Genomic DNA, 13096 nt, shown 5'->3' on the forward strand with positions numbered 1-13096 from the left:
ACCCACAGAAGAGGTGGGAGTTCAAAGGAGGAATCTTTAAATTACCAAACTGCAGGGAGAGGAAGAGTAGATGAAAGTCATGATCTGCAAGATTAACCACAATCTGATGTGATCTGACCACCTCAGAGAAAACCAGTGTTGAGCTGCAGAGCTTTTGAAGCACAGCAGCTGTGGTCAAAGAGTTCTCCTGTGTTCTGATTGGTGGATGATGATGATGATGATGAGTGGATAAAGACTAGAGCAATCAAATAGTGAGAGAGAGATCTGCTCACCTGGTTATGGTCGTGGATGTTTTGACATAGAAAGCAGTTCAGAATGGAAATATTGATATTTTATTTGTTAACAACATTCTTTTCCTACCTAAATTCCAGTAAATGTTATGAAATTAGAGAACTAAGCCAATAGTAGCGCTGGCGGTGTCATTTGATTTGGATGGGAACTTCGGATTGTGAATCATTTGAGTCAGTTCGGGAGTTCGGAGCGGGATCGCGAATCATTTGAGTCAGTTTTTTTTTTGAGTTGGGAGTGGGATCGCGAATCATTAGAGTCAGTTTGGGGATCGCGAATCAGTTGAGTCAGTTCGGGAGTTCGGAGCGGGTTCGCGAATCATTATCGTCAGTTTGGGGGATCGCGAATCATTCGAGTCAGTTTGGGAGTTCGGAGCGTGAATCATTTTAATCAGTTCGGGAGCTCGGAGCGGGATCGCAAATCATTTGATTTAGTTTTGGGATCGCGAATCATTTGAGTCAGTTTGGGAGTTCGGAGCGGGATCGCGAATCATTAGAGTCAGTTTGGGAGTTCGGAGCGGGATCGCGAATCATTAGAGTCAGTTTGGGGATGGCGAATCATTTGACTCAGTTCGGGAGTTCGGAGCGCGAATCATTTTAATCAGTTCGGGAGCTCGGAGCGGGATCGCAAATCATTTGATTCAGTTTGGGTATCGCGTATCATTTGAGTCAACTTGGGAGTTCGGAGCGGGATCGCGAATCATTAGAGTCATTTTGGGGATCGCGAATCATTTGTCAGGTCGGGAGTTCGTAGCGTGAATCATTTGAGTCCGTTCGGAGTTCGGAGTTCGGAGCGGGTTCGCGAATCATTTGTCAGTTTGGGAGTTCGTAGCGTGAATCATTTTAAGGCCGGTGACACACTGGCTCCGTGGCGTCTCTGCTGCGTGCCAGAAGCGTGGTGGCTGCTTCGCGTTTTCTGTCTTTACACACCAGAAGCGGGCCTGACGCGGCACTGGCGCGCTGCTGCTGCTGTAGGTGACAGAGGGAGGCCGCAGAAAAACCAGGCTCTTGTCTTCATGACAACAATATAAACTTTTTTTTTTTTTTTTTTACACACCCACTGAATAGCTCATCGCTGGGGTGGTACCCCCGAGGTACAGCCACAATCTTCGTTTGCAATAAACTTTAATAAACAAAGTTTTTCACATTTAAACAACTTTAATAGAGAATCACTTTATGAATGCATTACTTACTGCAGTGTAAGAACATAACATAACATAATGCTTTATATTGACTAAAAGCTACTGTGAGTGTTCATTGTATGGTTAAAGGATTATTTCACCCCAAAATGAAAATTTTCTAATAATTTACTCACCCAATGCCATCCAAGATGTCTTTCTTTCCTCAGTGGGCGATAAATGATGTTTTTTGAGGAAAACATTTCTGGATTTTTCTTCTAACAATGGACTTCATTGGTTACTAGAGTTGGGTCCGAGTCCACCTTTGTCGAGTACGAGTCAAGACCAAGTCCACAAACATCGAGTCCAAGTCCGAGTCCGAGTCCAAAAGGGGCCGAGTTGGACTCAAGTCCGAGTTCTTAAAGGCCGAGTCCGAGTCGAGTCCGCCCGAGTCCAGAAAGTAATTAAATTAAAAAAGATTATAAATTGGTATTGTACATTTTTACATTCTATTAATATTTTAACCTTTCAACCCATTAAACCAATGGCAATATAAAAATGTAATAAAAAAAAATACCACTGTTACATCTAGTCATTGCCATTGAACATTTTTATTTTATGTCAACAGAACTAGTTTCCTATCAAAAAAGTTTTCAAAGGTTTTATTGTATTACAAGTGCATGAACATACAAATGAACCTATTGTATTACTGTATCACACTATATTGTCCTCCAGTTAAAGATGACATTTCAGTTATTTAATGCCTCTCCCCCACATTTGACAGAGGTAAAGTGCATATATATATATATATATATATATACGTATATATATATATATATATACGTATATATATATATATGTATATATATGTATATATATGTATATATATACATATATATACATATATATATATATATATATATATATATATATATACATATATATACATATATATACATATATATACATATATATATATATATATATACATATATATACATATATATACATATATATATATATATATATATATATATATATATATATATGTATATATACGTATATATATGTATATATATATATATATATGTATATATATGTATATATACGTATATATACATATATATATATATATATATATATATATATATATATATATATATATATATACGTGTTTTTTTTTTAAGATAGGGGCTACATGTTTCTAATCTGTATATTGTAGATCATGTATGGGCCAAAGGGGTTTTCAGGGAAGTTGGACAATAATTGTATTCATGCGACGAACAACCGTATAAGTCCAAAAAAACAAAAATTGAGATAACCATGTGACTTCAATGTATGTGTGCCACTTTGTATACAGAATCACTTTGGGGGGTGTTCGCGCGACCAAAACTCTGAATTTAAAAATTTAAAATAGTCTCACGCGGAAAAACCGTTTATGTCCAGTAACGAAAAATGGAGACGCCGGTTGCTTTCATGTCCGCTGCGGACATTAAAACCTCTTCAGCTCTGCAGCATATTTTGAATTTTTTACAGAATTAGGCATACCAGAATTTAAAAGACAGCCCTACTCGCATACTTTGGAATAAATTGATACAAATGGTCTCATTTGACAGAAAACTCTCTGAATTTTAAAACATGGGTAAAATATTGCATATTTTGTATTTTATATGTTTACAATACTGTGATAAACACTGACAAAAAGTCATATTTTTATTATTATTTTTTATTAAGTTTTTATTTAAGAGTCTGTAATTTAGGAGTTGTTTGGTCTATGTCGCTTCAGACAATCTCTTTTGATTCCACTAGGTGGCATTAAACAGGAGAAAAAAGAATTTTTTTGATAACATCTTCTAAGCAAAAGTTATTTAGCTTTAATAGAAAGGAGGCATTAGACTCTCCAAGTGTACTTTTACAGTCACCATTTTTGATTCCTGAAACCAGCAAGCATACCTGAATTTAAAAGACAGCCCTGACCACATACTTTGGAATAAATTTATAAAAATGGTTTCATTTTACAGAAAACTCTCTGAATTTTAAAACATGGGTAAAATATTGCATATTTTGTACTTTATATGTTTACATTACTGTGATAAACACTAACAAAAAGTCAGATTTTTATAATTTTTTTAATTAAGTTTTTATTTAAGAGTCTGTAATTTAGGACTTGTTTGGTCTATGTCACTGCAGATAATCTCTTTTGATTCTACAAGGTGGCATTAACCAGGAGAAAAAAGAATTTTTTTGATAACATCTTCTAAGCAAAAGTTATTTAGCTTTAATCGAAAGGAGGCGTTAGACTCTCCAAGTGTACAGTCACCATTTTTTATTACTGAAACCAGCATAGCTGAACTTAAAAGACAGCCCTAACCACATACTTTGGAATACATTTATAAAAATGGTCTTATTTTACAGAAAACTCTCGGAAGTTTAAAACAAGCACAAGATATTGCATATTTTGTCTTTTGTATTTTTACTATATTGTGATAAACACGGAAACAAAGTCAGATTTGTATTATTTTTTTAAAGTAAGTTTTTATTTAGGAGTCTGTTATTTAGGACCTGTTAGGTCTATTTCCCTGCAGAAAGTTTCTTTTGATTCCACTAGGTGACAGTAAAAAGATAAAAAAAAAAAAAATTGTTGATAACATCTTCTAAGCAAAAGTTATTTAGATTTAACCAAAAGGAGGCGTTGGAGTCTCCAAGTTCTGTAGCTTTACCTGAAGAGACTGTTAGTGAGGTATTCTAGCAGGGCTAGTTCGTCAAGGGTTTTAGCCAGTAAACAGGATGGTGTATCGATCAGGACACAGGAATGAAGACGAGGAGATGTAATTTCTTCAATTAACTGTATTGAGATCCAGCAGTGTTCATCAGAACATTCCAATATCCTCCATTGTCATTATAGTCTGATAAGAAACAAATAAATCACCATTAGGTACTGATTACTATGCAACATAAATAATAAATCCACCCAAATAATACAAATCAGATGCATCAAACATAAAGATATCAATAAGCATCGCTATGTCCCTTTAAACATAATCTACTATTACATAATGAGGATATTATTTCCTTCACAAATAGCTTCACCTCCTAGATCACTGACCAGTTACCTAAACTATATTAAAAAGGGATTTCTCCAAGTGTACTTTTACAGTCACCATTTTTGATTCCTGAAACCAGCAAGCATACCTGAATTTAAAAGACAGCCCTGACCACATACTTTGGAATAAATTTATAAAAATGGTTTCATTTTACAGAAAACTCTCTGAATTTTAAAACATGGGTAAAATATTGCATATTTTGTACTTTATATGTTTACATTACTGTGATAAACACTAACAAAAAGTCAGATTTTTATAATTTTTTTAATTAAGTTTTTATTTAAGAGTCTGTAATTTAGGACTTGTTTGGTCTATGTCACTGCAGATAATCTCTTTTGATTCTACAAGGTGGCATTAACCAGGAGAAAAAGAATTTTTTTGATAACATCTTCTAAGCAAAAGTTATTTAGCTTTAATCGAAAGGAGGCGTTAGACTCTCCAAGTGTACAGTCACCATTTTTTATTACTGAAACCAGCATAGCTGAACTTAAAAGACAGCCCTAACCACATACTTTGGAATACATTTATAAAAATGGTCTTATTTTACAGAAAACTCTCGGAAGTTTAAAACAAGCACAAGATATTGCATATTTTGTCTTTTGTATTTTTACTATATTGTGATAAACACGGAAACAAAGTCAGATTTGTATTATTTTTTTAAAGTAAGTTTTTATTTAGGAGTCTGTTATTTAGGACCTGTTAGGTCTATTTCCCTGCAGAAAGTTTCTTTTGATTCCACTAGGTGACAGTAAAAAAGATAAAAAAAAAAAAAATTGTTGATAACATCTTCTAAGCAAAAGTTATTTAGATTTAACCAAAAGGAGGCGTTGGAGTCTCCAAGTTCTGTAGCTTTACCTGAAGAGACTGTTAGTGAGGTATTCTAGCAGGGCTAGTTCGTCAAGGGTTTTAGCCAGTAAACAGGATGGTGTATCGATCAGGACACAGGAATGAAGACGAGGAGATGTAATTTCTTCAATTAACTGTATTGAGATCCAGCAGTGTTCATCAGAACATTCCAATATCCTCCATTGTCATTATAGTCTGATAAGAAACAAATAAATCACCATTAGGTACTGATTACTATGCAACATAAATAATAAATCCACCCAAATAATACAAATCAGATGCATCAAACATAAAGATATCAATAAGCATCGCTATGTCCCTTTAAACATAATCTACTATTACATAATGAGGATATTATTTCCTTCACATAATAGCTTCACCTCCTAGATCACTGACCAGTTTACCTAAACTATATTAAAAAGGGATTTACAGAAGGAGAAATGGCGACATCCTCTGGCCAGAAAGGCTAATGCACAACAGCGTCTGCAAGTGGTCTCCTGAGCACGATATTAACTCTTCTTAATTCAATGTTATAAACGTTACAACGTAATTTAAACATCAGAAAGCTCACATCAGGTAAATTAGTATTTCCTACAGTATTTTACAGCATAAACATTGTTCTATCGCTATACATCTCACTCATCACGCTGGGCATGGTAATGCATTGTAATTCTACAGTGTAGAAACACGAACACAATAAAGTGACCACTTACTTTTTGTCATGAACTCAACACATAAATATTGGAAGCTGGATCGTTCAGAACAGATAAAGAAAACTACACAACACATGTATGTAGGCTGAACTATGCTGCTGAACTTGAACACTTTCCCGAACTCACTATAACCACACTAACTACACACTTCCTCCCCGTAATCACCGAAGAAGAGTCTTAAAGTGACCCCAAACGTCGTAACCGACCTCCTACTCGTATGAGGTCCGTGGATCTATCTAACTCCGGAGCCAAGGTGAGTAATCGACTCCCAGGTGAGACAGGTTTCCCAGCTGCAAGGAGTTTGTAGTCCTCTGGAAATGACTGTCGTTGGGCTCGCTGGAGAACAATCCTCTCTGCCTGTTGGTACTCTTCAGCATTAGGTGTTGAACTTGAAGGGTTTGGTCCTAGGATTTCTAGAGCAGTGGCATCTATGAGCTCCTGCCAGGTTTGGTACACCTTGTCATCCCTGCTGATTGATATTGGTGAGGTAATCGTTACTCCACAGAAGGTGGTCTTCCGGAGTTCCACATTGTCCTCAAATGGCTCAGTGCTGGGTCTTTCTGGCCAGGTGGCTGGGTTCTGAAGAAGGAAGGGAGGTCCTTGAGACCATCGGTTGGGATCTATTAGGGCCTCCAGGGTCTTCCCTCTTGTCAGATCATCAGCAGGATTATTCGCTGAGTCCACATAGCGCCAAGTGCACTTTTCTGTTAACTCCTGTATCTCAGCTATTCTGGCACCTACGAAGACCTTGTATCGGCAAGACTGGGAGTGTAGCCAGGTTAGGACTGTAGTGGAGTCTGACCACAACACAGTTCGAGCCACTGTCAAGCTTAGTTCCCTCTCAAGGACATGAGCCAGCTGTGCTGCAACCAGAGCTCCACAAAGCTCCAGGCGTGGGATAGAATGCAGGCGTCTTGGAGCTACTCGTGAACGAGCAAGGATGAACGACAGGTGGATCTGGCCTTCCCTGTCCTCAGTTCTCATGTAGGCTACAGCTCCATAAGCCTGCTCAGACGCATCTGCGAAGATGTGCACCTCACGGGTAGCACCCTCAAGGTTGGCGTCCGCCGGAACATATGCACGTGGAAATGTGAGGAAAGGTAAGGACTCCAGTTCAGCCTCCCAGCTGGACCAGGCTTGCAGGAGTTCGGCGGGTAAGTTAGAGTCATCCCAGCCTCGCTTCTTATCCCACAGCTGCCTGATGATGAGCTTCGCTCGGGTAGAGAAAGGTAACATGTATCCCAAGGGATCGTATTGAGTAGCTAGAACTCTGTAAATGTTCCTCAGAGTTGGTACCTCGTAGGACACAGGCCTATGTTTGTAACCCAAGGAGTCGGTTGCCCAATTCCAGCTGAGACCGAGTGTTGACTCCAGAGGATTGGACTTATCCTGCGCCAGCCACAGGTCCAGGCTTTCAGATCTGGCCTCTTGAGGCAAATGACTCAGGACATCTGGATTGTTGCAAGCCCATTGACGCAACTCAAATCCTGCAGAAATCAGAAGATCCCTGAGGCGATCCACCAGCAGTTTAGCTTCACTCTGTGTACTCACACTCTGCAGGCAGTTATCTACGTAAAAGCAGTTCTCAACCGAGAATCTCAGGTCATCGTCCGGCTGGCAGTGGTCAACAACATGGCGCTGCAGGGCGTATATCGCACAGCACGGGCTACAGGTTGTGCCGAAAGGCAAAACTTGCCACTCAAATGTTCTTGGGGTTTCTTCTACCTTCAGGTCCCGCCACAGGAACCTTAGAAGGTGGCGATCTTCAGGGATGAGGCGGACTTGATGAAACATCCCCTTGATGTCTCCACTAACAGCTATGGGACGTTCACGAAATCTCAATAAGACTCCCAGCAAGGGGGCACCAAGGGTAGGGCCAGGTAGCAGGTACTGGTTCAGGGTCTGCCCGAGGTACTGGTGAGAACAGTTAAAGACCAGGCGGTTCTTTCCGTTGTGGCTGACGAGATGATGTGAGATGTACCATCCTTCTTTGGTAGAGGTCTCCTCAGTGACTTCCCTCACAGCACCCGTTTCTATGAGCTTCTGCATTTCCATCTTGTACGCATCTGCTAGTTTAGGGTCCTTTAAGAGTCGCCTCTCAGTACTACGTAACATGGGCATAACTGACTCCTTTGGCGAGTGCAAAGGTGGCATGCTTGGATGGCGCAGCAATGGTGTGGCGTACCTGAGAATTCCATCTACATTAGTACGGACCGTCTTGGCTTCAAGCAATGCTACAGCCTGCTGATCCAGCTTCGACCGCGTCACCTCTCTTTCATGTCGGTAAGGTACAGTGTCTACTTGCCAGAGCCTCTCAACATGCTTGTAAAGCTCATCCATTGGTGGCGCAGATGATGTAAACAGACACTGTGCAGGTTGGATTGGCCGCCCCCTGAATGGGGTAGGGCCTTGAAGAGTCCACCCGAGCCTGGTACAGACTGCGGCTGGGCCACCTGGTGGACCAAGCCTGACTGGTTCGACAGGTGTTATCAGCTGAGGGTTGTCAGAGCCTACAAGGAGTGTAGGTTGAGCATCTCTTAAAGCAGGTAGGGGAATGCCACTTAGGTATTTGTATTTCCTCTTCAGACGGTCAATGGGGTAAGTGTGCTGTGCTAGGCTGAGGCGGCCAGCCGTGAAGGCACCATTGATCTTATAGCTGGTGTGAGGGTTTGCGGCTGGTGAGACATGGAAAGACACCGTGTGGCCATGGAGGATCTGGATGTCCTGTCGGACTGTACGCAAAGGAAGCGCTTCAGGAGTGCCCTTTATGCCAAGAAACTTAGCTGCTGCTGGCAACAACATGGTCCTCTCTGACCCATCATCAAGGATCGCAAAGGTATCAAGGGTTCGGTCCTCATAATGTACAAGTACAGGGACGACCTTTAACATGACTCGATTCCCGGCTCCAGGTCTGTCCAGGTAGAGCGAGTCAGCCGCAGAGCTGGTTAAGCAGCTCTCTTCTTTAACAGCTACATCTTTATTGCCCCTCTCTGCTCTTGTATTTATCTCATGAAGAGCCAGTAAGTGTTTTCCCTGACAGATGTTGCAAGGTTTCTTCAATGTGCACTGAGCGGCTTGGTGAGTTCGTGCACAACGCCAACACCGCTTGTTAACCCGTATCCACTCTCTAAGCTGATCTTTGGAGAGTTTGGTGACTGCACTGCATTGACTAAGATAATGCTCAGTACTCTCACAGTAGGCACAGTAAGCTTTACTCTTGACCCCTCTGCTGGTTGAACTCTCTTTTTGGTACAAAGATGCTGTCTCTCTTGACTCACCAGCTCCATGTAGGACGGTCACTGTTTGTCTTCCAGGACGACCATCAGTCTTCAAATTCTGCCTTTCCTTTATGCTGCATCCAGTAGCCTGACTGTCGAAGCCCTGACTCCATGATTCATAGCGGAGCCATTCTGCCAAATCATGTAGCGTGTGGGTCGCCCCTAACTGCTTGAACTGATGTCGACGGAAATCAGCTCGCTGTTCCGGAGGGAGCTTACTCAGCAGACGAGCAACATGTGAGCCACAGTTGAGTTCAATTTCCCCTTCAGGACCTAGAGTCCGCAACAAGCCCACTAAAGATTGTATCTGAAGAGAGAACTTCTGGAATGCCATAGTATCACCACGCCTTACTTCGGGGGTTTCTAGAACACTTGCTATCTTCTTTAAGGCAAGTTGATGAGGATGACCAAATTTGTCATGGAGGGCTGACATAGTGTCACTATAGGGGTTGGGTGAGTTTAGATAAGCATCAGCTATAAGCTTAGCTTCCTCCAGCTTTAAATGATCCACAAGTATTTGATACTTGAAGAGTTCTGTAGCATTAGATGGGAGTAGGTTTTCTAGAGCTATGCGAAGCCGCGCAAATTCACTGGGATCCGGGTGAATGAACTTTGGGATTGTGGGTTGGGGCCCTCGATACACTTGTTCATTCCCTGGCGGTTGCATCAACTGATTAGGTGGTGGCATGCCATGTACCGCTCCAGTGGCTGCTAATGGATGGTAGGTTCGGGCAGGCGCTGATTGCATCACAGGTGCATGAGCTGGGGCAGGGTGTGTGAGCAACTGAGAGGGTCGTGTAGAGAGGTATGGTGATATCCCTTTATCGGTAGTAGGAGCGGGATACTGAGGAGGCAGTGGAGGCTTACAAGGCCTACATACTCTAGCTTCAGGGGAAAGATTGTGATGTATATTGTCTAGCTCTTGTTCATCAACCCTGAGATTGCACATCCCTCTTGACACGTTCTCTTCAGGTTCAGGCCAGGGTGGAGGATCAGGCCAGTCCTCCTGCTCCATTTCCTTTGAGTGTGCTGCAACAGCGAAACTCCTTGAGGCTACAGCATCAGCTTGTGGAGACGTGGGATTACTATAGTTTGAGGTTGGACTATTAACTTGGGCCAGGTCTGCTCTCAGTGAGCGGGCTACCTCCAGTAGCTCTTTCATCTCGCGCCGTGCTTCATTGAGTTCCTTTATGCCCGTTTGAAAGGCCTGTTGTGTTTGGAGCAGTTTAGTATTCTCCTCTCGAATAGCTCGGATTTCCTCAGAAAAACGAGAATCCAAATATGGGCTCTGATGGGATGAGGGTGTCCGCGCAGGCTGGCTAAGCCCATCCAAATCCCTCCTCTGGCTGTGGTCTGGGGCTAGCTGAGGAAACTCAGGGTGAGCAGCATTCCCAGAGAAGCCACTAGAGTGAGGGTAGGCTGTTTGGAAAGGGAACGCCCTCCTATCCAATGCAGGGGATGAGAGGCCCCATTGGTGCTGATCACGATGACTATATCCCATATAGTCCACTTCAAAGTCCTGAAGTCTGACAGGTCGACGTATTTGACGTTTAGGTCTCACATCAGGATACATCTCTTCATCTGACTCCATCCTGAATACTGCTATCCGGCTCGAAGGACCAATGTTAGTGAGGTATTCGAGCAGGGCTAGTTCGTCAAGGGTTTTAGCCAGTAAACAGGATGGTGTATCGATCAGGACACAGGAATGAAGACGAGGAGATGTAATTTCTTCAATTAACTGTATTGAGATCCAGCAGTGTTCATCAGAACATTCCAATATCCTCCATTGTCATTATAGTCTGATAAGAAACAAATAAATCACCATTAGGTACTGATTACTATGCAACATAAATAATAAATCCACCCAAATAATACAAATCAGATGCATCAAACATAAAGATATCAATAAGCATCGCTATGTCCCTTTAAACATAATCTACTATTACATAATGAGGATATTATTTCCTTCACATAATAGCTTCACCTCCTAGATCACTGACCAGTTTACCTAAACTATATTAAAAAGGGATTTACAGAAGGAGAAATGGCGACATCCTCTGGCCAGAAAGGCTAATGCACAACAGCGTCTGCAAGTGGTCTCCTGAGCACGATATTAACTCTTCTTAATTCAATGTTATAAACGTTACAACGTAATTTAAACATCAGAAAGCTCACATCAGGTAAATTAGTATTTCCTACAGTATTTTACAGCATAAACATTGTTCTATCGCTATACATCTCACTCATCACGCTGGGTATGGTAATGCATTGTAATTCTACAGTGTAGAAACACGAACACAATAAAGTGACCACTTACTTTTTGTCATGAACTCAACACATAAATATTGGAAGCTGGATCGTTCAGAACAGATAAAGAAAACTACACAACACATGTATGTAGGCTGAACTATGCTGCTGAACTTGAACACTTTCCCGAACTCACTATAACCACACTAACTACACACTTCCTCCCCGTAATCACCGAAGAAGAGTCTTAAAGCGGCAGGCACCCAGAAACGTCAGAGCCTTTTATACAGAGACAGAATGTCTTATGTCTCCAAGTTTCCTCAAAAAACTCATGTCATGTAATAAGCAAAATAAGGCAAAGTTCTGTTCTTGCATTTTATTTCACACACACACACACACACACACACACACACACACACAAAATAAGTATCCTGACTTGCTGGCTCCCATTCTTCACCACTGGATGCTACAACTGCAAAACAAAACAAAAATGTATAAATTTACACTGCAATCCCAAAATATATGCTAAAATGACATACACAAAAATAATCCAGATATGCAAGTAACAGAAAGAGGAAAATAATTTGATTACACATACACAAATCCATGAGTATGTATAAATAAATGAGAACAACCCTTGCATATCTTATGTATATGTGAATTGCATTCATGTGTTCGTTGCGTGTGTGTAATTCAAATATGTAACGAACACATGAATGCAATTCACATATACATAAGATATAAAAATGCACAAGGCAGTACACGTATATATAATATTGATAAATAAATTAATGCAAAAACAAATTAGCATGCAACTAACGAAGGCAACCGATGAATGCAATTCGCGTATACAAGAAAGACAAACTGCACAAGGCAATACACTTATGAATGCAATCGATGAATAAATTAATGCAATAATAATATTAGCATGCAACTTACAAATGCTTGATACAAAAAAATGTATACTTACTCAAAATCAGGGTCTTCTCCCAGTTTGTAAGCAGCTTCTCTGACCGAGTCAAAGCTAGCTAGCCTCGCTGCAAGTTTCAGTGTCGGACATCCGATCAAACTCCTCCAAAGCCGCCTCCACACCAACAAAAAACTTTCTTGAAGTCATTTTTCAGAGACCTATAACTCTAACAGTAATAAAAGCACGCAATAATTCGCTAAAACGCTATCCAAAATCACAAACCAACTTCCGATCAACTCCTAATAATCATCTGCGCCCGTTTGCGCCGTTTTCTTTAGTCCAGCCTCCTCAACTTTGGAAAGGAACAACTCGGGCTCTGAATGGTCTAGAAGCTTGATCGATGTGTCTATGGAGAGGGGAGGCTGTCAGCTTTCATGACATAGGATGTCATTGCAAGTCGAAAGGAATCAAAGAGAGTCAATACAAATACTGGTCATGTTTTACGCTGCATTGCATGTTTTGATCTGCGCATCTGAGACATATTATAGTGCCGTTTAGCCATGCATGCTCACCAGTGTTGTGGGTAACGCGTT

At 41.0% G+C, this 13096-nt stretch overlaps 1 protein-coding gene and 1 long non-coding RNA gene across 2 annotated transcripts; both read right to left on the reverse strand.

Moving 5' to 3' along the window:
* Window positions 1-6245: 6245 nt before the first annotated feature.
* LOC113109284 (uncharacterized) lies at window positions 6246-11877 on the reverse strand. The gene is made up of 2 exons (XM_026272908.1): window positions 11664-11877; window positions 6246-11145 (listed from the first exon to the last, which is right to left on the reverse strand). Exon 2 carries the CDS (start codon window positions 10935-10937, stop codon window positions 6246-6248), a length of 4692 nt encoding a protein of 1563 aa, XP_026128693.1. The 5' UTR covers window positions 10938-11145; window positions 11664-11877.
* Window positions 11878-11992: 115 nt separating this feature from the next.
* Window positions 11993-12845, reverse strand: LOC113109228 (uncharacterized). Its single transcript, XR_003292872.1, has 2 exons — window positions 12564-12845; window positions 11993-12065 (listed from the first exon to the last, which is right to left on the reverse strand). It is a non-coding gene; the product is annotated as an uncharacterized LOC113109228 (long non-coding RNA).
* Window positions 12846-13096: the final 251 nt, after the last annotated feature.

The sequence above is a fragment of the Carassius auratus genome, chromosome 9, assembly GCF_003368295.1.
Source record: "Carassius auratus strain Wakin chromosome 9, ASM336829v1, whole genome shotgun sequence".
Lineage (NCBI taxonomy): Eukaryota > Metazoa > Chordata > Actinopteri > Cypriniformes > Cyprinidae > Carassius > Carassius auratus.

Bases quoted from the DNA above. Each gene is read 5' to 3' on its own strand.
- LOC113109284 (XM_026272908.1), bottom strand. From the start codon at position 10,937: ATGGAGTCAGATGAAGAGATGTATCCTGATGTGAGACCTAAACGTCAA.